Below are 24024 nucleotides of genomic sequence, written 5' to 3' on the forward strand. Positions count from 1 at the left end.
TTTCGGCTTCCTCCTGAAATAATCTGACTTACCATGACAGATGTGCATCCCACAGCCAAAATCAATTAGCTTGATTTGCAGAGGCCGGTCGATGACGAGGATATTACAATCATGAATATCATGATGACAAATTTTCCGCCTCAAGCACTCCTGCGCTGCTTTGACAATCTGCAGGATAAGCGTACGCGCGACTCTCTCCTCCAGGTGTTGGTGCTTCTGCAGGAAATCCTCCAGTGTTCTGCACGGGCCGAGATACTCCATCACCAACATTATTGTCTTACACACTTTCTGTAAGCAGATGCAATGAGTTAAAATAAAGCACACGACAGCAGTCCTCAGGTCAGTCTTTACTAGGCATGGGCCGGTATTAGATTGTGGCGGTATGATAACCTTGGATCAAAATATCACGGTTTCACGGTATTGTGATTACTGCTCTAATATGTAGTCTTTTTGAATGTCTGGGTAAAAGACAAACTTGTTCCCCTCTGAAAACAATATATTTTATTTTGTAATAGATTTATAATATTTTTTTGGCAGTAAACATGTCAGGCTAAATAATTCAAAAGATTAATTGACTTCTGCGGCCCTCATTTGTTTCAAAAACACTGATTTCTTTACTATTTAAAACAGCATTTTTGGATATTTATTCAGCTGGAGATACCGTTGTCCTAAAAAAACTGTAAATAATATATCTCACACAACGGTATTACAGAAAATTTGGCAGTTTTAAAACCTCGACTTTTCCATACCTTAAAAACAGTTATTGGCCCATGCCTAGTCTTTACACTGGCTTCCAGTTACATTCAGGATAGATTTTAAAGTAGAAATGAGTTTATTTTGCTTACCGCACCGGCATATCATTAACCCACAAGCTTTTCTGAAAACAAGACAAAGTTATTTACATGTCCAGAAATGCTTCTTGATTTAGGAATTTGAATTTACAAAATTAAAACGACAATAAGAAACGAGACAAACCCTCCTGCAGCGCATTGTGCATGAAATGTGCTGTATAAATACACTTACTCCTCTTGGCAATTTCTCCACTTTAACTAAAAACCATTCCTGGAGCTTGATGAGCAGCGGGCTGGGGGGATCTCTCACAATTGTCATCATGGCCACTTCGATTGGTATGGGTAACGGATATCCAGGCTGAAGATAAAGTGCACATTAGCTGCATATCAACAACATGTAATCCTGTTTTTCAATATAACTGTAAAAGAAAATCTGTAAATCAGCAGCTTTCCGTATTTTGTGATTCATGTTTTTTTTCTGTGTGTTTATTTATGCTTTTGAAATGCATTATGGGAGCTTGATGTTTATTATCTGCACTGGTTTTGTCAATTGTGATGTAAAAATCTGGTAATTCGGCTTCAGACGGTATTAGATTTTAATGTGATGAATTGCGGAAGCTTTGATTTTATCAAGATATTAAGCTGAGCTGTGAAACAGATTACTTTATCAGGTATGATTACAACAATACCTAGTGTATTGCTTATTAAATACATGTAAAAAAAGATTATAAAGTACAATAATAGGTAACACTATAATAAAGTATAAACTAAACTACTTTAGATAAATTAACTGATGTTAACGAGAGGACTTTACTGCACAGAGTTAACGAACCAAAGACAAACAGTCTCTGAATTCCCAAAGTCGTAGCCCAGATTAACATGAGAAAAGCATCATGTTTGAAAATAAATGGCTTAATAAGGGTTCAACATGTTGCAGAATAAAATAATCTTAAAAGACACTCTAAAAGTGTAAATAATAATTATTCATTATTGTGCATGTTCATTATTATGATATACTGAATTATTGAATATTGGCATGTGACTACTTTTTTCTGTTATATGTATATAAAGTCACTGTTAAACTGCAGAGTTAAATTTTCAGCATCAAAACTCGGCAGAGCACATATTAATTCCCATCATAACCATAAATAAACAGAAAACAGCAGTGAATCACAAAATGATCAGTAGATATTTGTATAACCACAGCCGCAGACAGACTCATCTATTAAATGTATTTTGTGATGCTTCAAATATGAATCACGCATGATGTTTTCAGACTTACCACATTGCTGTCAACTTCTGAAGTAGTCGACTTGATGATAAACTGTGGATGAAAAGTAGAATTAAACATGAGTGAGCAATCAAACATGATTTCTCTAAAGTTGATGTCCTCTAAACTGGACTAGGGTGAATAGACTTACCTGTTTGCCGTCCATTTTTCTGATACCACGATAGACATTGCCGTAGCAGCCAGCTCCAATATTTTCTTTCAGGTCATATTTTGCTTCCACTGAAAGATAAAAACAGCATGTTCATTTGAGACAGCTTCTAGTTATGCCTGAACAGACAGTATAAAAATAAAGCAATTTAACCCGTAACAGCCAACAACATAAACAAAGCCAATTTGCCCCGAATTAAGTTTTTTGAAACTTTTTTTAATTCAAAAGCCTTTTCCCAAAATATGTCAAAATAGTTTGTCACTAAAAAAATCACTCCATTTGCTGAAACTGAGAGAAAGTTGAGGCCAAATGACCCCAGTGTGTATGAAACAGCAACACAAGGGTTAAACAACATCAATCAAACATTAAAAATACATTCAAATGTACCAGAACCAGGAGAAGGCCCTATCCTCTGTCTACATGGCGGTCTTCTTTGTCCGGAAGGACCGGGAACATGTAACATACTTTTTTCCATTTATTAGCAGTAAATAACGCTCTCTAGGGTGTATAAATGAGTTTACTGCAGTTAATTATCTGAGTTTTCGCCTTGTCTGAGTATCAAATGAAAAGTTCCTCAATACACGTCTGTTCTGTCAGGCGTCTGGTGGATTCTGACACTCGCGGTGCAGAGCGCGTTCGATTTATGACGTAGCGTAGGGCCAGACCAAAGATGGGATGGGGGTCCTGTAGGTACAGGTGTTCGCGTTTATTCTTCAGGGTGTAAAAGGTGAAGTGGCATATTAACCTACTGTTTAGGGCTCGTGATAACATTATAAAATACGCGTGGACCTTATACAACTCTTTTGCCATCTCTGCATGGGGAAAAGAGGGAAGAATAAAGTTAATCACGCAAGGCCTGGCATGATTGATGTTTGACGGGTCCAACACGGCTGATTAATTTGAGGACTCTGCATCGGCCTTTAGCTCTGCACTGAATTTACAATGTAATACGGAATCACGATGCGTTGACTCTTGTCCAGAAGTCTGCTGCTAAGAAATCGAGAGCTCCGGAGTCTAATGTTAGTTGTCATGGAAACGAGGATGTCTTGGCGGCAGTACGTGAAGTTGCTAACCTATGGAATAAAATTTCTGTTATAATTATAAAATTCACGCATCTGCAATTATGAAACCGCAAAGGAAAACGGAACATAACTTGTGACGTTACTTTACAGACACGAAATAGTTTCACCACGGACACGAAGAGTACGAATCAAACAGCGACAGTCCACTGTCAAAATACATCACCGCGGTCACAGGCATTAATAAACGAGCCAGAGTCATCGATCACAACAGTGCGCTTGCGTGATGAGATCCTGAATCCTGACTGAAGGAAGCCCCCCGAACAAAATGTCTGGGCAGCTCCCACACACCGTCTCAGGTAAGACTTTTGTTAATCCCTCTTTGAGAACTGTCCTCCATGAGCTGTAATAAAGGTTGAGACTCAATGAGGTCCATTTTCGCTGTGTTTCTTAGACATTTTACAGAATCAAAATTAAGATCGGGCCGAGGATAGCAAGCTAAGTTAGCATAACGTAAGTGAACTTGACAGGCAGCGAGCGCAGAACTTCTCAGTGAATCACTTAACGGTGTTTAACTATAACATGGCATCTGTTGATTAAGTGTTTTTGAAAGCCAGAAAGACTATTGATCTATTATAAAGAAGATATCAGCAAAAGGCAAGTTAAATATTTGAGGGTTTTTGCTTATTTTTATGACACTGAATCAAATCCATCAATTGTTTAAAAAACTTGAGATCTACGTAAATTTATCTTATTATCACCGAATGAGTGGGAAAATATATTGAATAATGTAATAAAGTCTGTGCAGATTAGCAATTGGTTAAATAAGTGACCCGGACCCATGGGCGTAAATCATGAGGGGCAGTCATTTAAACACTCGTATTTCATCTGAAAGCTGAATAAATAAGCTCCTCATTGATTTATGAGAGAAGATTATATGTTCAGATATACGTTTTTATATTATCTTTAAGTTAGCAATCCACATTACTAAGCAGAAATGACGTTTTTATATATTTATAGCAATTTACAAAGTCTTTATGAAGAGAATTCTTATCTAAAGTAGAGTAACCTAACTTAAATAATTTGAGCAAATAGCCAAAAAAGTATATTTTGTCTCATATAGTGACTATTCCCTCAAATCTACCTGCTCAACATAAGACTCGTTTCTTAGTATTAGAAAAATGCCCAATATCTATCTGTCTGTCTGTTTTTAATTAGCTCAGATTATGTCCTGCTTACAAGCACTTGAATCTATGAAAACTGATCATACTAAGATTTTTAGCATAATAGAAAAAGTGGACCTTTTAAAGACTAAAGACTTTGATATTATTTTCTGCTGGATACCAGGCTGGTCATATGGGATGAGTTGGAAATGAGCGTGCAGATAAAGCATGATAAAGGAAGATAGAAGTTGGAGATAACAGAACGTAAACTTCCTGTGTCTGATGTTAAACCTGTTTTAAATCTGTATGTTAATGAGAAATGGCAGATGGAATGGGATGAATGTAGGAAAAACACATGGTATGAAGTGAATCCATTAATTAATGAAAGGAATAATTACCATTTTGAAAATAGACATGACCAGGTTGTTCATACAAGATGTAGCATCAGACACTCATGGCTTACACTCGCATATTTATGAAAAGCGGAAGAAATACCTATTGGTGACTTGTGTAAAAATATTTTACCGATAAAACATTTTAATATGTTTAAAATATTTCCCGAATAAAAACGTTCTCTAATATCATGTAAAAATACACATTGTGTTTTTAAATGATATTGGAGAATGTTTTTATTCTGGAAATATTTGAAGTGAGCTGTTTGAAAAGGTGTTTTACAATATTTATCTTTAATCTAACTAAAAGATTGTATATGACTGTTTTCAGTGTTGTTGCTTGCTACTTGTATGTTTTTTGTTGTTATTTTAAAATGTATGTTTGCTAAGATTGTTTACTAACTGCAATGAGCGTCATCATGCTAACTGATATGATATGATTATAAATTGTATATTTAGTACATGTTTTTTGCCATGAATATAGCCAATGCTTCTGATATGGCATTAAAACCTAAATAAAATCTGTCCATCCATCCATCCATCCATCGTTCTGTCTATCTATCTATCTATCTATCTATCTATCTATCTATCTATCTATCTATCTATCTGTCTGTCTGTCTGTCTGTCTGTCTGTCTGTCTGTCTGTCTGTCTGTCTGTCTGTCTGTCTGTCTACCCTCTTTAACCATTGTCAATCATAATTCTGCATGACTTACAGCTTAATTTTATGTTAATGTTTATCAGGTTCCATTTGGAGAAATAATATCTGCTGCTCAAAGCCTGGTGTCGAGGCTCACCAACACCCTAAGATCACCAGAGAACACAAACCAACTAAGAGAGATTAGTTCAACACAGAGAGAGAGGACAACATCAAGTTTCCAGAGCCAGTCAGTTCAGCAAGAAATGAGGTGTGAGATTCAGTGGATGACTGTGTGTGTAGAAGAATCTAATGTGTTTTTTTCTCTAATACAAATTGTTCCTACACTAATGAGAAAATATTTGTAGGTCATTTCCTGGGTTTTTCCGAGAGGAGCGTAGAGGGAAAAGCTGTTTTGCACCATATAAGGGGCAATGTAAAAGCTTATTAATGTATTTTTACCTGCTGGACAAACAGCATGAAAAAACACCAAAAGGAGAGGCAGAAGTACATCTCACTATGGCTGGACTTGGAAGACAGCAGTTAAATGTGCAAGAAAATTTCCCCCATTCAGAGGTATGATTAAAGTTCCATGCCCTGTTATTTTGTATTTCTGTATTTGTTCCAAAATTATAATGTATTAATTAGGGATGCTCATTTCGGTTAATTTTGCTAACCGACAACCGTCGCTCATTAATCGGTTATTAACGGTTAACTGGTCAGATTACAATTAATTTTATATTAAACAAATTGACGTGTCTATTTTGTGTCTGACACATTAAATAATGCATTTTAAAATACTAATTTATTTTTATATGCTAGCACAGTGGTTCTCAAACTGTGGTACGTGTACCACTAGTGGTACGCAGGCTTCTTTCTAGTGGTACGCGGATGAATCAAATATGTAATATGTACATGCTTCATATATTTAAAGAAATTATCAAAAATGATTTATATACGAATATGATGACATAAAGCCTATATTTATGAGGTCTAGGCAACATTTCCAGGTGCTAACAAACCAGGAGTTATTTCTTTTTTAAACTGTACAGAGCTTAAGCTGCTTAACTAGACCTAATACGCTACTGTATTTCAAAACTGCTCATTATGGTGGTACTTGCAAAGACAAATTTTTTCCGAGGTGGTACTTGATGAAAAATGTTTGAGAACCACTGTGCTAGCATATTAATAATAGAACAAAACAACAGAGCATCTTTACGCACTTGCAGTGTTTAGCACAGAAGAACAGAATAAGAGAAGAACTAAATAAAATGAATAAAATAAATAGGACTGCCCTAAATTATTTTCACTTCAATAATTAATTTATATTACAAAACAAAAATACTGACTGATTCTTTTTAATAACCGGCATAGGCTGTTTTTTTTTCGCCAATCATGTTTTTTTTTTCTTCTGTCAAATAAAATCGCAGACTTTCTCAAATCGCCAGCTCCACGGAAAATATGCATTTATTTAATGCCCCGCTGTCATTATTATAATCACAAAACCTTTTTACATTTTAATAGAAATCATTATTTTAAAGAATATGTCCTGATATGGTTTCCTCTCTCTCTCTCTCGCGGTTCAAGTGCGCGCGCTGCATGATGAACAACACGCGCGCATAGGTTGACTTTTTGTAAACAGTTTTGTTGTTTAAATATGATGTTACATTATTGTGCATACATGCTTTATAAGCTATAAAATAAAAGGTAAAGCCTATTTGTTGTGTTTATGATGCAGATCCAGGTCAACATCAGCGCTAGTTTGGCATCAACACGTCTGTTAAACAGCAATATTCTTCTTCCATTTTGCTTCTTTGGCAAATGTGTCTGTAGGCACGGGTTATACGTTGTCGTCCCGCAAGTTAAGTATGCCTTGCAGTTAAACAAGGGGCCGAAAACGAGGCGCACCTCACTGCCTTTATGTTGACAAGGAAAAAAGAAGAGAGGACCGCGCTTCTTCTCATGAAACGACTGAATCAGCAGGGTATCGATTGTGTCTGTGTTGTTACAATTGTAATATTTAATAATATATAATAAATTGATATTCAAGATTTGTATATTCATCCAGCTCTGGATAACTTAAAACAGCGATTAGACCTTCAGAGCGGCAATAATGCGTCCTGAAGTAAAGCGAAACGGCTATAAACTCTAGCAAGATAGAGTGATTATATGCAGAGCCATATTCCTTTATCTTTAAATAAAGTAGAACTATAGAAACTGTGTTCATCTTAACTGAAAGCTATTCGTGTTTTCTGGCCTCACGCATCGCGCACCTGTCAGTCAGTCAGCACGTTACGCCAAAGGGTTAAACAGACTATACGGTTACAGAAAAGTTTGCGTTATAATCCACTTACCTTTTAATACATTTTGATGCGATTATAATCCGCTATTAAAAACAACAACAATAACTGAATGTTTTGAATGGATAATGTAGCCGTGGCGGGATGCATTTTGGTCCCCGCCATGGAAGAATGAATGTAGCGGAAACCATGCTCTTTAAAACTTCTCTGTAGTTGTCTTGACAACACAAACTGCTGCTCTGGGATGAGCCGCGAGCAAAAGATGCCCCTCTTAACGCAAAGGCGCATTCAATCGGCCCCTTATGCAGCCAAACTAAAAATATTTCAAATAATATGTTTCATGGTTTAACTGATAGCATTAATCGGTTACAAACGCACCCTTTTGGTTAACGGTTAATCGATGATATTGAGCATCCCTAGTATTAATATAATTGAACTGTTCAAGCTTTCAGATATACTTGTGAAATTGTTTCTAAAACTGGCCAACATCTGTGGTGGATGTTTGTTATGCAAGTCTTCAGGTATGTTCTTTTTTCTTCTTTTTTTGATGATGATGATGATGAAATGCTAATACACTCTCAGTAATTGTGCTAAAGCTGGGGCTTTTCAAAGTTTGTGTTTGTATGTAAAGCTCCACATTAGTATCTTAAAACCAAAACCTAAAGTGTACATATTGCACTCAAAAATACAACCATGTTCTCTTTTAACCCCTTGAAACATCATGGCAGTTTGTGTACCTTTATTTTTTTCTAGGGATGCACCGATACCATTTTTTTTGGAACCGATCCGATCTCGATACCAAAAATTCTGAGCATTGATTAATACAGATCTGATACTGTGCTGTTTTTTTTTCTAAGCATAATACAGTTTCTATAGCTCTGGTGATAAACTCAAATGATACAGTAGGTGAGAGTTCAAAGTGACTATTACCGCCGCGTCATATACCGCCGCCGTTTGAAATAGGAGCCGCTTTGTTTTTAGTGTATGACCGCAGTTTGTGAATGAGCCGCCAGGGGGCGCAAAGGGATGGGATGCGAACCGACAGAAATAGCCCACACAGCAGCCTTAAATATGCTTTTGTGCTTGTAAATGAGATTAAACAATAAGTCAAAGCCTTATAATTCCTTTATTAATCATTTAAAATTTGTTAACACGATTTATTGTTATTCTAAACTTTTAAGTGCAAAGAGGATTCTTTTTGAAAAATAGAATTGAAGAAGTAAAAGACAACTAAAATGAAAGCACAAACATTTAGTACAAATATTCTAAGTATGCCTAAATTAAAAAATTAAAGCAGTCTTTTAGCCTAAATGTAAAGAGATTTTCAGTGTTTGCTATTTTGGTAGGACTAACACAAGACCTTTTCATTTATGTTTTAATTTACCTTTTTATTTACATTTTCATTGTTGATTATATTTTACTATTTAATTTTATGTCACAATTATTGTACATAATAATAAACGAATAATGAAAAATAATAAAAATAGGCCTTATGTATTTAAGGACATGTGGTGAAACACTAAGAAACGGTCAGGCGCATGGTCTAAAGAGCTTAAGTTGAATACTGCTTCATAAAATAATTTTGCCGCAGGACATATCTAGCAGGTTTACTTTTAATAATTTTCAGTTATTTTTTTGTTTCAAAACAACAATGTTCTCTTTAAAGTTCTCTTTAAAGTATAACTGTTGTTTTGTTTTTTTACTTAATGGCCCAGTATGTTTCGTATTTTAATTTCAATTTCAGTCACCTTGCATATGCATTTGAAATATAATGCGCGCATAACCGCGGAAAGAAAAAAAAACTGTCAAAGGTTAGAGCTAATTCATCAAAATTAGCTATATTAAAATACAGCATGTAAGTTAATACAGGCAGAGTGTGAACAAACTCAAGGCTTAGATATGCGCTTGCCTTTTAATGCATTTAAAAAGATTTGCGGCCTTTTTAGGCTACAGGCGACTATGGTGTATAATGTTTCTTTTATTATTTTTTATTTTGTATGGTAAAGAACAATGCACTGTATGTTATTAATATAAACTTAGGTTAAAATTTACTATTGATAAACGTGACCTACCTCAATCAGATCACTTAAAGTATAATAAAATAATGTTAACGTCAATGTTCTTCTTTTTAAAGTAAAATTGTTGTTTTGTTTTTTTACTTAATGGATCAGTATGTTTTGTATTTTAATTTTAATTTCAGTCACCTTACATATGCATATGAAATATAGGCTAATGCGCGCATAACCGCGAAAAAAGAAGAAAAAGCTGTCAAAGGTTTGGCCAGTGTGTTTTTTGTCTAATAAATGATATATATATATATATATATTTTTTTTTTTTTTTACTTTAAAACTTTAAAACAGATTGCTATTTTTCTAATGACATATGATTTAATAAATTTGTATTTTAAAAATTTCTCTTGTTTGAATTTTTTAACTGCACTTTTTAGGAAATATTTTAGTACATCAAAAAGTGTGGTTATAATGACATCTGACTGGCTAATCCAGCAAAAAAGTCACAAAAATGTAGTATTTAAATCTCATAGTTAAATGGAAACTGAGGCGTATAACTGCAAAAAGGTCCACTTGAAAAAAAAGAACCATCCCTTTCACCAGGCTGGCAACGGGCCTCATGTGTGCGCATGAGTCGATATGTTGCCTGTTTTATGTTTTATTGTCTACATGCTACTATGATGTATAATAATGTTGTTATTGTTGTTTTGTCTGGTAACCTTAGGCTAAAACTTATAATTCATAAACGTGTTAGAAATAAAGCATGAAAAACACGTTAAAAACTATTTCTTTTGCGTATAATCGGGAAAAAACAGTCATACAGTTGGTTAAGAGGATATATTTATTCTGAGGAAAAAAAGCAAATAGAAATACAAAAATAGCTGAATGTTTTCTTTTAAGTTGTCTCTAATACTGAAGACGTCGGTGGGCGCTAACAGAGGTTCGTGTGGACCGTAGAAATTCTTTCACTCTGTCCTTTATGCGTTTGCTGTCAGCGCTGGTCAGGTATATATATATATATATATATATATATATATATATATATATATATATAGCCTATATATATATATATATTAATAAACTTCACAGCCACAAATATAAATAACACAACTTGTACTAAAACTGGGCGAGGATTTGAAAGAATACGATGCTTGTTATATAATTTAAAATGTTTTTCCTCTTGTCCTATTTCTGCATACAAATTTTTTCACTCGCCAGGAACTTGCCGCTGGAGAGCACCGTCAACGATCTCAATCTTATGGCTCATTCTTCACGATTATAGAATTAAAATAATGGCGCGTTAGGTTTTTTATGCCGCGGGTGCAACCAACAAGGGTTGTGCATTTTAGTTTAACTTTTTGAGCGTTATAAGCAGTTCGGTGTTAGTTTTTATATAAATATATCAAGCCGAAACTAAACAGCGCATTCTCTCCGCCTCCTCGTTCATAACCAGCTGGACACGCTACTGAAGCAAGCAGGAGAGATAGCCTACTCCGTCATTCATAATCTTAGCTGATGTATCCGAGTCGAAAGAATATATTAAAGAGGAATGTTCTTTTAACAGTCCCGATACGTTTAATCTTTTTATTTTTATTTTTTTACTTTTTTTCCTGTCATTTCTCTTCATCAAATTATTTTTTAAGCTGCTTGATTATGTTAAAACAGAAAGCAGAGCCCGTCAATTGAGAGCGATGCATGTCATGTGTTGCATAATTGCCTTTTTTCTTGTGCGTGCGTGATCCATTTCTGATTCTTTTTTGCTCGGGCTCTCACACACAACCTTTATGTCTGCTGTGTCTTTAATATGGTGTGTAGATTATTATGCGTTATTGAAACATCAAGGGGGACGCAGCAAAGTAACTTATAAATTAAAATTGTATTATTTTATGCAACAGCCTTACATTTAAAACGGAAACATAAGGGCGATTATAAGCAAAAAGACCTCAAGGCTAGATGTTTTCTTTCCCTTTATTATTTATTTTTTTATTTTGGCGCATGTGTGCGATAGAAAAACTAGTGTAATAAGGCAAGCCATCTTTCCCAGACTCGGGGCAAATTCCGCCTTTCCTTTCACTCCGTTCCGAAGCCCCAGCTGGCCCTCCTGCCATCCACTGCGTAAAATATATGCTGGATAAGTTGACGGTTCATTCCGCTGTGGCGATCACAGACTAATAAAGGGACTAAACCGAAAAGAAAATGAACGAACGAATGAATGAATAAATTAATAATAATAAAATAAAAATAAGGTAATAATCTTTAAACACAAATGCCGCGTAAGCGGCCTTTTTATTTTTAGAGATGGTACATTTGAATTGCCTCTTCCCACTTCCCCCACCTCAAAATTGAAAGTTGCAAAGAGAACTATAGCTCATTTACACCTTGATGTGTTAGCCTCAATAGCAAAGAGCATAGCCCATTTACACCTCAACACAGAGCAAGTTTAGCGGAAGAATGTCAAATCAGAATCACGCAGATGAAGCACACCAGCTACTACTTTCATGAAACTATTAAATGTGTATTGTCATAAATTTGCTTATTTGCAGCAGCTTTTTTTCGCGCAACAGAATTGCGGCGTTGGGAAGCCGTCAATGAATAAAAACAGGGTCAATAGTGAAATCGGCTTTTTATTTTATCCCTATTACCTATATCAGTGCATTGAAGGCCTTTTATGGTGTCATCACGATAGAATAGCCTAAGTTATATTGAAATAATTTAAAGAACAAAGTTATAAAAACTCACATTACATAAATAAACAATTAAAAATATGTTTAGGTTGTCTTTATTTAATTGCCCTCGTGATGATGGTGTGCTTTATCATTATGTGCGTTTTACTTATAACGTGATTCAAATGATGGATCTGCGACAGAGAAACTAGGGGTTTTGGGAAACATGCATCACTATATCCTTTTTTTTCCCAAACTGTGCATAGTTCAGCCGCAAGTTACTGTAGCCTACGTCTTTTTTTGGGAAAGCGCCCCATGTCCGCTAGTGCCGCGCGCCTCTTTCTCTGGGCAAAAAGGAGTTGATTTTTTAAATATTAAATATATAGATTAATTAAATATTCAGCAAAAGAGACATTTATTTCATATTTTACTATGCATTTCATCTGATAGGCAAATCTTTATAGCTTAATTAAACACATATTGTCAAAACCCACACATAGGCCTATTGTATGAAAATGAAAAGGGCCTTTTTTGTTATTATTAGACTACTATTTGTTATTTGTTGCCTAGGCTATTTTCACATTTTCACATTTGAGGTGCTTTATTGGTATGACAAGTAACTGTACATTCGTTTTGCCAAAGCAGTGCAGCGTCGCGTCTCACAAACAAGACAGTGCAAAAAGGGCAGTAGTGCAAACAAATATGAAAATAACATAATAAAAAAAATGATTAATAAAAATAAAAATAGAATAAAAAAATAAAAATATAATAATAAAAATAAAAATAGATTTTTGATAACATAAAACAGTATAAAGGTAATAATAGTAGCCTATTATTAAAAGTAGGTCCACATAAAGAGTTCCAGCTTGTGTGTTGGAGACAGGAGCGGGTGGTTGAACACACAGCAGCACACACACTCCCCCAGTAAGATGGGTTCTGTTCGACAGGGACTCAAATTGTTTTGTATGTGTTGGATTATCGGGTAGAATTTCTCCTGGATCTCGGAGCAGGCCCGTGGCATGTGCAGGATAAATTTTTTGAAGAGCGGGACCGAGGGTGTGCCGCGTCGCGGGGGCACTTTTGATCATTTTGGAAGGGCACTAAAAAGGGCATGTGCACTGCACAGGTTGAGCCCTATGTGCACGTGCCTGTCTCGGAGTATTTAGTGCGCTTAGTTAGGATATGCAGCTCCGTCTCAATCAGCTGCTGAGGGCACAGCCGCTTCCCCACCGGCAGCCATGTTTTTTTTGTGCCGGCCCGTCTCTACGGCTGGCTGATGTCCGCTGCCCGCTTCTAACATGTTAGAAAATACTGCAAATCAAGCTGTCGGTATCTCCCCGCGGTTGAAATTGTTCGTTATTCGGAAAAAAAAAAGAATAAATATCAGTGCGCAAGCTTTCTAGATTTATTTTAGGCCTATATTCAGCTGTTTTAATCTTGCAATTCTGATAACTTTTAGAGATAATGTCTGTTTTTACCAACTTGTCTGTCATTTATTTCTCATTTGCTACTTATTTTATTAATTTGTTGATGTTAATATACTACATATAGTCTTGAATATGCATCTAAAATCCTTTGGCATTCAAATTTGCTTTGAACTTAAAAGAGAGAAAGAATCTGATTTTACCTGTCAGAGCACATTGCATATGCCTTTTTTAAAATAACATTTATTTAACAAATATTTTAGCACATCGAAAGTAATTAAATTACCTGTCTTTTGATTAAAACCTTTATGCAAAAAGATCAGAAAAAAAGGCAATATATGCGACATGACATCGCTGTCATGCCACGATTTGAGGATAAATTCGCTTTTAGGTGCTGCTTTGAATAAAATAAAACTATTAAAAAGCACATTAAAGACACTCATAAAATAAAACATTAATAAAGGAGTATCTTATGAAAAAAACACCAATTGACGGGCTCTGCTTTCGGTTTTAAAAGAATCAAGCAGCTTTAAAAATATAATTTGCTGAAGAGAAATGACAGGGGAAAAAAGATTGAACATATCGGGACTGTTAAAAGAACATTCCTCTTTGATATATTCTTTCGACTCCGACACATCAGCTAAGATTATGAACGACGGAGTGTCTCTCCTGCTTCAGTGGCGTGTCCCGCTGGTTATAAACGAGGAGGCGGAGAGAATGCGCTGCTTAGTTTCGGCTCAATATATATTAAATTAAAAACTAACACCGAGCTGCTTATAACGCTCAAAAAAGTTAAACTAAAATGCACAACCCTTGTTGGTTTCACCTGCGGGATGCACAATGAACCTAACGCGCCATTATTTTAATTCTATATTCGTGAAGAATGAGCCAACCGCATATGCTTAGTCCTGTTGGTCGGGACTCTCTGCTTTATAACTTATTAGTTTATTACAATAATCACACTTAGCTTTGCCATCGTTCTTCACCACATATAGCCACTCAACACATCTTGCGGTCCATCTTTAATGTTTAGATTATTGAAGGTGCTATTGATGTTTTGAGAAAAAAAAATTAATAGTACTGAAACTAAATTATTAAAAATAAACTTGCGGGACTTCGTTTATGTCCTGCGGCAACATTATTTTTATTACACTTTAAGTGATCTGCTTGAGGTAGGTCACGTTTATCAATGGTAAGTTTTAGCCTAAGTTTACATCAATAACATAATGTGCATTGTCCTTTACCATACAAAAAAAGAAAAAAAAAAAACATTTATTTATATTTTAAATGCATTAAAAAGCAAGCGCATATCTTAGCCTTGAGTTTGTTCACACTCTGCCTGTATTAACATAAATGCTGTATTTTAATATAGCTAATTTTGATTAGCTTTAACTGACAGCCTTTTCTTCTTTTTCCGCGGTTATGCGGCATTATATTTCACACACATATGCAAGGTGACTGAGGTGAACTTACTGAGCCATTAAGTAAAAAAACAAAACAAAACAGTTATACTTTAAAGCAGAACATTGACGTTTTGAAACAAAAAAACGGAACTGAAACTAAATTATTAAAAATAAACCTGCCAGACTTAATTTATGTCCTATTTTCATTATTTATTTATTTTCATTATTCGTTTATTATTATGTACTGAAACATAAAATGAGATAGTAAAATATAATCAACAACGAAAATGTAAATAAAAACGTAAATTAAAAACATAAATGAAAATATCTTGTCTTAGTCCTATCAAAATAGCAAACTTCATCTCTCTATATTTAGACTAAAAGACTGCTTTATTTATTTATTTATATATATATTTATTTATTTATTTATTTAAGACTACTTATTTATACTGAATGTTTGTGCTTTCACTTTAGTTGTCTTTCATTTCTTCAATTGTATTTTCCAAAACGAATCCTCTTTGCACTTAAAAAGTTTACAATAAACCAGGTAAACAAATTTTAAATGTAAGTTGAGGTGATCGCATGTTCACAACTGTGAGGTGATGTGCTCTACCGGCAGGATAATCTATATTATTTTGCTGTTTTTCATATGCGCATGTTTAGGATTTGAGATAATAACATTGCCATGGTAGTCAAAGAAATCAAAACATTATTTTCACCCCAACGCAATTTAATCGGGCACTGAAGGCTAATAACTTAATTCTTATATTTGCTTTTTGACTTCTCACCATGTATCTTTTCTACAGCATAGTATAGTGTAAGAGCATGTCTATTACCAGAAAAACTCAATTAAAATTATATTTTAATTGAACACATCACATCACACACAGTAAGCTACGCCTACAGAACAGTCTGTTTAGCATTGTGAAAAGGCAAAGCTGAATATCTGTGGTTAAAGTGCCACCCAGCGGTCAAATGCTGCTGGCGCATCAAGTAACGCCATCGCCGCGGTATGAATGGCGGCACAAGGAACACATTGAAGTAGTAACATCTGTAAATCTTCTTTAGTAAAAATAACAGACCTATAGGCTGACTGTATATGACAAACACACAATCTAACTAAACATGATGCTTGCTATAAACTATAGGCTACATTATTTGAGCATTCATTATGACATTGATATATGTTGTGGTCCAGCTTATGTTTCCTTTTTTGAGTGAGACGGAGAAAGTTTAAAACAAGGTCCACTTATATGCTTCAGCGCCAAAACACAAAGTGGTCTGTTGAATAAAGTCTTAATATAATTAAAATGACAGCAAAATATTCACAGTTTCAGAATAGCCTATATTAGGCTACATCATGTTTAGTTAATGACAAGTTCAGTGAATGACAATCCATACTGCTCCTGTCAGTTTCACTTTTATTAATATAATCAACTACTTTGACCACAATAAGCCAGGCTTTACTAACTATTGGCAGCACTTAAAGTATTCCCCTCAGAAGAAGAAACTCAATCGGACACTTTCAAAAACTGAGCAGCACAAAGAGGAGAAATCAGTGTGTTGATGATCTGTCCAATGTATTATTAAGCTTTTTCTAATTCAAAGTTTCAGGTAGGCCTACTTTGTGTGTGAATACCTTGCAATTAGGGCTGGGTATCGACCGAATCGTCTTGCTACTATCGAGTATCTAAAAATTCTTTTTCGTTCGGTACCAAATTTCGATACTCAAGGGTATAATCTTGTCAACGTCAGTGAGCTAGAAAATCTGAGCCATCCTTAACGTGACCGGGTCAAATGCTGGTGATTGACTGCAGCGAGGCTGTCTTGAAAATCAGTAGTTTACGACGGTCACGCGCACTCACTCAGAGCTTGTCAAATGTGAGGCTGTAATGCGTACACTACTACACTTTAGAGCATAGCATACATTTAATGCAAAGGATGTTTAAGTAATCAAAAGTATGGCTACATTATGCAAAGATTGACGGCAACAGCGCACGATGCAATATCTGTAAAGTTATCGCGACCAAGACTGGCAACACGTCAAATATGATAAAACACCTGACACAGGGTCCCCGCGGGGTCTTAAAAAGTGTTAAAGTCTTAAAATAAAAAAATCGAAATTTATGGCTTTAAAAAGTCTTAAATTTGCTGTTCTAGGTCTTAAATATTTTTGCACAGGTCTTTATTTTTGTTGTTATTGCTAGGTTTTTGGGGTGTTGTAGTTCTTTATTTCACTAGTCCAATTGTAATTTGCATTACAACTACAAAAAGGTCAACTTTCAATAGCCAATCAGCTTTCTGATATTAAACCCAGTGCGCGCGGCAAATGTGACATCATCGCTGTGTTTGCGGAAGTTCGCTTTGAGTGCACGCAACATGATTTCACTGACAAACGTCGCAAGTGCAGTTTTATAAGTAAGAAGTGCTGTAATACGAGAGAGCGAATCTCTGCTCGCGCGCCGGTTTCCTTTTGTTCATGGACAAAACTGCTTGCGAGCTCTCAAAACACTGGCTGCTCACGTGCGAATGATCTGCTCTCGCTCAGTCAGACTCCTTTCGTGCTTTTGCTCTCCAAAGAAGCTTCAGCATACTGTAGTTGTGTTACAATAGCAACTATAGAATTACCACAACAGAGTAATTGAAGTACTTTACAAAACACTTTACAGCAGACACTAGTTCACTTTATTTTAGTGATAAAATGGGATTGATAGTAGCATTTATTTAAAGAGTGAATAGTACAGTAAGCTATAATACCTAAAATACCTAATTTATACCTATTATTACCTATTTTCTATCACGGTTACATTTCTGCTTGCCAGAATGACCAATAATTATTGGCTAGAAATTGCAACAGCCATCGGAAAGGAGGAAAGTTTTTGTAAAACTTTGGAAAAACCTGAGGGATAAGTTTGTTAAAACAACAAAAAAAGAGGCCCCCAAAAACATCTTCAATGATAATGATTATCTTTTTATTCGTCTGATTTTACTTTCTGTTTTTTTGGAGCGCCGCCTGTCATTAAAAAAAAATATCTCAATGGTGAACGTGTCAAGTATAAAAGCCTTAATCTGTTTTGTGAGTTGTGCGATGCGGTGCCAGGTGAAAGTATAAATCTGCATAAGATGTTTGTTTTTTCTGTAGTTCAACGGTGCATTTAATCTGACTTTACCACTGTTCAATTTAAATAACTTTGTTTTACCCCTAATTTAATGCTTTTACATTTTCTCTCGTGTGTTTTTGATATTGCGATATAGGTCCTAAATGTAATACTTAATGGTCCTAAAAAGGTCGTAAAAGGTCTTAAATTTGACATTATGATATCTGCAGAGTCCCCGTGACAGTACACAGAATTAATTTACGAGCAGAAAGTTGCTCCGACGCAGTCATTATCTTCATCCTCTTAGTATTTTCCTGACTCAGGGCCTCCAACAACGTGCCCACCACAAGCGTCGTCTTCCATGACTGATGAGGATAACTGCGCGATGGTTGGGGCTCCGAAAGGCAAACAGACATACAAAATCAGTTTTTAGCACTTCTTGCTTGTGTACCGTTAAAGCTAAGGCCCAGATTACACTACCAGTTAAATGTGACCCAATTCCGATTTTTTTTGCTTAAACTTGTGACAATGTGGTGCAATGTGGAAGAGAGAGCGTGTGTGGATATTCCGACGTGGGAAAAAACAACAACAACAGAGGAAACATGGAGGACGGTGGTCAGTCGCCATTATTTGCTCCCACTAGACCTGAGATCTCTCTCGTACCACAAATTCCTCTCAGTGGTGTAGGACATCATACAGCATATAAACAATAAGCGCTAGCTGCGATGCAGGCCCTTCCCCACCTCCTTCGCCTCAAAATCATTTTCAAGTTGGGCAAATTCGTGTTGTAATTTTTACGCTATTAACGTTATCAATGCACGCACTGCGGGCTACACATAGAACAACTTTATTCCCTTTAACACCAGTGCGCACACAGGCTACATCTTACACACACACACACATCAGGGCCGTACCATTACATAAACTGCGTGGGGGTAAATCTGGACTGAACCATTTGCTGCTTATACTACACCACGTATTTCGTAGAGCTAAAAAGAAAATTTCTTCCATCGTGGCTAGTGTGGCACAGATGCTAGGACCCGCCTTTATGCATGCATCATAGGTTGTATGGCAAGTGTAAACGCATGAATTCGATATGGGTCACAATTAAAAGAACGTGTAAACGGACAGACAAAAAAATCTGAATTGGGCATCAAGACCTGACAGTGTGAACGGGGCCTAAGTTTGTGCGGGGAAAATGTATTCATTCTTTTTTTGGACCTAATGTATGCTGTGCAGCGTTATGTACTGATCCGATGGCTTTAAATACCTAGCTAAATTGATACTAAAATGCTTTAAGGTTAACGGTAAATGATAAAGTTTACCTCACATTAAACTTGTCTTATTTAAATGTCCTTATCCTTGGCTGCATTAACAGTTTAGCTTTCAAGTTTTCTTCACATTAATGTTATAGTCTGCTCCTGCTGACCCTGGAATTAGGATACCATCAAGTGATAATCCATTGCACTGGCAGAAAAATGAACAAGGAAAGGAAAGATGAATGCCACAGGGCCGTTACAAATTTTATTGTTAAAAGTTTGCTGCCTTTTTCTCCTGTGGAGGCTTCATGGTGGAGCTAAGAACAGTAAGCTGTAAATGATGTTGTAATATTATTACCATTAAGGCTGTTGGCCATGTTTGTAGGTAGTCTCTTAACCTAGATAATTTTTAAATCTTTTTATAGTAAGCAACAATGATAAAATAATGCTAATGTTACTTTTTTGTGTTTGATGATGTCAAATATAGGGAGATGATAAGCACTTTAAACCCCAGATATCAGTCCCCCAGCCGAGACATGCTCTCAAATACCCTCATACCTGCAGTTGAAAAAGAAAATATCAAGAAAGAGTTGCAAGATGTGAGAGATGTGGCTGTGACTGCTGATGGCTGGATCAGCATTGCACAGGACCACTACCTGACAGTGTCACTTCACTTTGTCAGAGAGGGTTCCATGAAAGACATACAAGGGCAGTATACACATCCCAGACAGGGGACATTTTAGCAGAAGAGATAAGAGATATTCTTGATGAATTTAATATAAAGGATAGAGTAGTTGCTGTGACAATGCAGCAAACATGGATGTAGCAGTAAAAAGAGATGAGTATTAAAAAAATTGGCTGCTTTGCTCACACTCTCAATATTGCTGCTCAGAAGCTTTCCACAATTACCTCAGTCTCACAGTGGGCAGGAAGGATCAGAGCAATGGTGGTGTGGCTGAAAAGATCCACCCTGGCTAAACCTATCCTTAAAGAGAAGCAGCATCTTCTCGGTAGGTAGAAATCAGAATAGTTGAACCTTAGTGCAAAACTCTTTGGCCAAATAGTTAATAAAAATCCTTTGCTAAATCATGCAGTAAAACATTTCTGCAAATAAACAGCCACTTTGATAACCAACACAAACATAAATTTCTCTTTCCCATTTTAGGTCTTCCAGAACATGCTGTCATCCTTGATGTGAAAACAAGGTGGAATAGCTTATTCCTCATGGTGGAGCGATTCCTAGAGCAGTTCCCTGCCTTCCAGGCCACCTCCATGGACCATCGTCTTAAGAAATTAATGGACAAGGACAGGTAAAAACTCTGTTCTCATTTTAAATGCTTATTCAATTTTCAGTGTAAACGATTTTGCTCATGAATCTATAGTCCAGCTAATGAATCTGATCATATTTTACAGACTGCAGAGAATTTCTGATGAGGATTTTAGAAAAGCAGAAGAGTTTGTCAAAATTACAAAGATACTTTACACTTCAACCCTCTGCGTCTCTGCTGAAAGGAGCCAAAACTTGGGTCAGATTCTGCCTATCTTAAATAAGCTCCAGCACCACTTCACAGTGAATAAAGAGGACTCCTCCTTCACAAAGACTATCAAGGACCCTATCTGGAATGACCTCTCAAAAAGATACCAGGGGTGCAGTGTAATCCTGCTGAATTTGCTCTTGTTTTCATTAGAATTATTCAGTGATTGACTCAGTGTTTTTGTCTTGAATATCAGATGGAGGAGGGCACACCCTTGCATCCCAGATTCAAGTCAAAAGTGACAAATGAAGTGTGGACCAGACTGAAGGAGGAGCTAATGAAAAGGACCTTAGAACAGGTGTTACTTCATATTGGTAATATTCTACTTCACTTGAATTGTAGATCAATATGTGTTGTGGTAAATATTGACTTCTCATTAATCACAAATTATCAGACCAGAGGTTTTGAATATCAGAAAATAGACTTTATTCTCCATAATAAAGCCGAGAAAGAGCAGAGCAGACCCCAGAGCTTTCTGAAGTCTCTCCTGGACACCTTCTAAAGTTTCAGTGTGTTTGTTACAATTTTTATACAGGATTATTTGACACACCCCTAAGTCTCTTTTTAACTCTTGACCATTTTTGAATAGGTTTTTAGTCTAAGGGGTCCTGCTATTCTTGGCTCTCAGCCCACTAGCTCATGTCAACAGAGATGTTACAGGTCTATGTCAGTAAAGTATAGATGCAACTTATGCAAAGGAACTAAGTGTTTACATACATTGTCATGATAGGATAATAACTTGATAATATGTTACTCATTCTAACTTCTGACACATATAGCTTCATAGAAGTATTTAACATAAATAATCAGTGCTTTACATATTCAGTCATTCTACACAATCAGTCACTCAGCCTTCTCCTAGTGTTGCTCCTGTGCAGGCATACTCATCTTACACAGACATATCACTGTATTTTTAACACAGGCTGGCATGTTTGCTGCAAACACTACATACATTTTGAGAAGAGAAAATTAACTGCTTTACACTTAGAAAATACTTCATACAGAGAGAATAAAATCTTCTTCAATCCCTCCTCTTAAGACTTTAGTCATAATATTATTGTCTTTTAACCCCAAAGTGCAATTTCATAATCCAGTTCTCTTAATTACCTCTATCTAGTGACTGATATTAGCCACATAGCTGTTATCAATTGACTAGATTATGCCACTGTACTTTGACAGAAGTCCAGCCAAACATCTTCCCTTTTACTTTTGATTTGAAGGAAGTAAAAGACTGTACTCTGTTTTTCTCTTAACACATCAAAGACAACAATGTTTTAAGCATAAGTATTCAGTTGGTTCAGTGCTAGCTGCTAGTTTTCACACTCATGTAGAATATACTGAAGTGATATTATATATAGGTACCATGAAAGCAATATGCAAACAAAATCAATATGCAAATGTAAAAAGCATCAAATGTTGATCTTGATCTTTGCTCATCCTTGTTTCTCTTATTCCAAGCTATCAGCATCTTCATTAGACTTTGAAAAGTTGTTAATGGAGATGTGTGGTTGAGAGTCTGAGTTCTGAAATCTGCAGTTGTGCATTCATCATCCCTTGACTTGTGGCACTTCTGTATGTGGTATTCAGGCACATTATCAGAATCACTCTTTTCTTTGCTCTGATAAACTCTTGCTTCCACACGTGGCACTTAGTAGTTTAGAGCTTTGGAATATTCAGGCTCCTCTGTTTCCAGTCAGCTTTCCCTTGCTGGAGTTGTTCCCTTTCGCTCCTTTGAGGCATTGGTACCTCATCAATGGCATCCCCTTTGGCAGCTGTTGGATTTGCCCTCATCCAGATATGGTCCTTTCCTCCTGAGCTCTCCAGAGCATCCACAGATAGACTCGATCAGCTGGACCAATTGGACCTTATATCTCTGCTCTCTCACATGGCTCCTTTCTGGTTTCCTGCACAGATATCGCTATGCACATGGCAATTAATTGTTTCTTTATTAAAGTCCCTACTGCATTAGACATCTTTGCAAACCATTCCAAGAGGTTATGTGCAAGGTTATAGGTGAGATTATATGCCAGGTTTTATGCAAAGTTTCATGTGGTTTCTTGCAAGGGTCATGCTGTTTCTTGCAAGGTTTCTTTCAAGGTTTCTTTCAAGGGTCGACCCAATAGCAGTTCATGCGATGCGGTGTTAGATGCTTGTTTCTGTCAGTTTCCATGCCATCACTCACCAATGCACTTGTAAACACATTAATCCCATTAAGTTTATTATTTTCACATATTTCATTGAGGGTTGGTCTTGTTGGATCATCTTCATCTCTTTCAGCCATTTCTGGTAACTGAGCATAATACAATTACTCTCTCTTTTGTTTTATTCATAATTTTTCATACTCCTTTAGATGTTTTTATTTATTTATCACTCATTAACTTCATGATTACTTTATGAATGCAAACCCATTATGAACTTATTTCTGAAGGCATTTCAAAATTTAGGAAATACTTCTCTTGTCACAGATGTAATAAATATCCCTGCTTCATAATCTGCTCCTGATGCTACCTCTAATCATCTACTCATCATAGTTTCTCAACTGTGCTTGTTTACAGAATAATTCTCTATCCAGTCAACACTAAAAACAGTCATCATCTCACTGTTTGGAGCAATGGTCTCCAGTCAAGTCTTTTAATTGAACTAGAGCTCTGTGAAGTTGTAGATAATTCAATCATCCACATATTGTGACAGTGTCCATACAATGATCTTCTCCCTTATTATAACCCTTTATGCATTCTGGTGTATACAGTATATGCTAGTCATCAAGCTACACGAGTACAAATAAGTTTCTACCCTCCTCTGATAGTTACCTAAAAAAAACTCAATAGAAATCAAACCACTTAAAATATTTACCATCCAAAAGGACATACAGATGTTACTACTTCAATGTGTTC

At 36.0% G+C, this 24024-nt stretch overlaps 2 protein-coding genes across 18 annotated transcripts in view; one reads left to right on the plus strand and one right to left on the minus strand.

The window, feature by feature from the left end:
- LOC141378264 (serine/threonine-protein kinase pim-2-like) overlaps positions 1 to 24024 on the minus strand; it is an 80303-nt gene that overhangs the window by 3186 nt on the left and 53093 nt on the right. For 10 of the 12 annotated variants that reach the window (XR_012392346.1, XR_012392348.1, XR_012392343.1 and 7 more), the window contains 5 exons: positions 2213 to 2301; positions 2074 to 2115; positions 1024 to 1149; positions 846 to 877; positions 33 to 288 (listed from right to left, as the gene is read on the minus strand). Coding sequence is in view for 1 of the 12 variants with exons in the window: in XM_073926390.1 (XP_073782491.1) it covers positions 33 to 288; positions 1024 to 1149; positions 2074 to 2115; positions 2213 to 2301; positions 2618 to 2705 (601 nt within the window). In the remaining 11 variants the exon portion in view is untranslated. Of the gene's footprint in view, positions 1 to 32; positions 289 to 845; positions 878 to 1023; positions 1150 to 2073; positions 2116 to 2212; positions 2302 to 2617; positions 2850 to 24024 lie in introns of those variants that run through there. The other 2 variants (XR_012392338.1, XM_073926390.1) reach the window with 2 other exon arrangements.
- Positions 3522 to 24024, plus strand: part of LOC141378252 (uncharacterized) — a 60529-nt gene continuing 40026 nt past the window's right edge. For 3 of the 6 annotated variants that reach the window (XM_073926314.1, XM_073926315.1, XM_073926317.1), the window contains exons 1-4: positions 18912 to 20605; positions 20761 to 20905; positions 21009 to 21242; positions 21327 to 21428. Coding sequence is in view for 1 of the 6 variants with exons in the window: in XM_073926310.1 (XP_073782411.1) it covers positions 21327 to 21444 (118 nt within the window). In the remaining 5 variants the exon portion in view is untranslated. Of the gene's footprint in view, positions 3609 to 5546; positions 5711 to 5807; positions 6016 to 18911; positions 20606 to 20760; positions 20906 to 21008; positions 21243 to 21326; positions 21445 to 24024 lie in introns of those variants that run through there. The other 3 variants (XM_073926312.1, XM_073926310.1, XM_073926311.1) reach the window with 3 other exon arrangements.

Source organism: Danio rerio, chromosome 16 (genome assembly GCF_049306965.1).
Source record: "Danio rerio strain Tuebingen ecotype United States chromosome 16, GRCz12tu, whole genome shotgun sequence".
Lineage (NCBI taxonomy): Eukaryota > Metazoa > Chordata > Actinopteri > Cypriniformes > Danionidae > Danio > Danio rerio.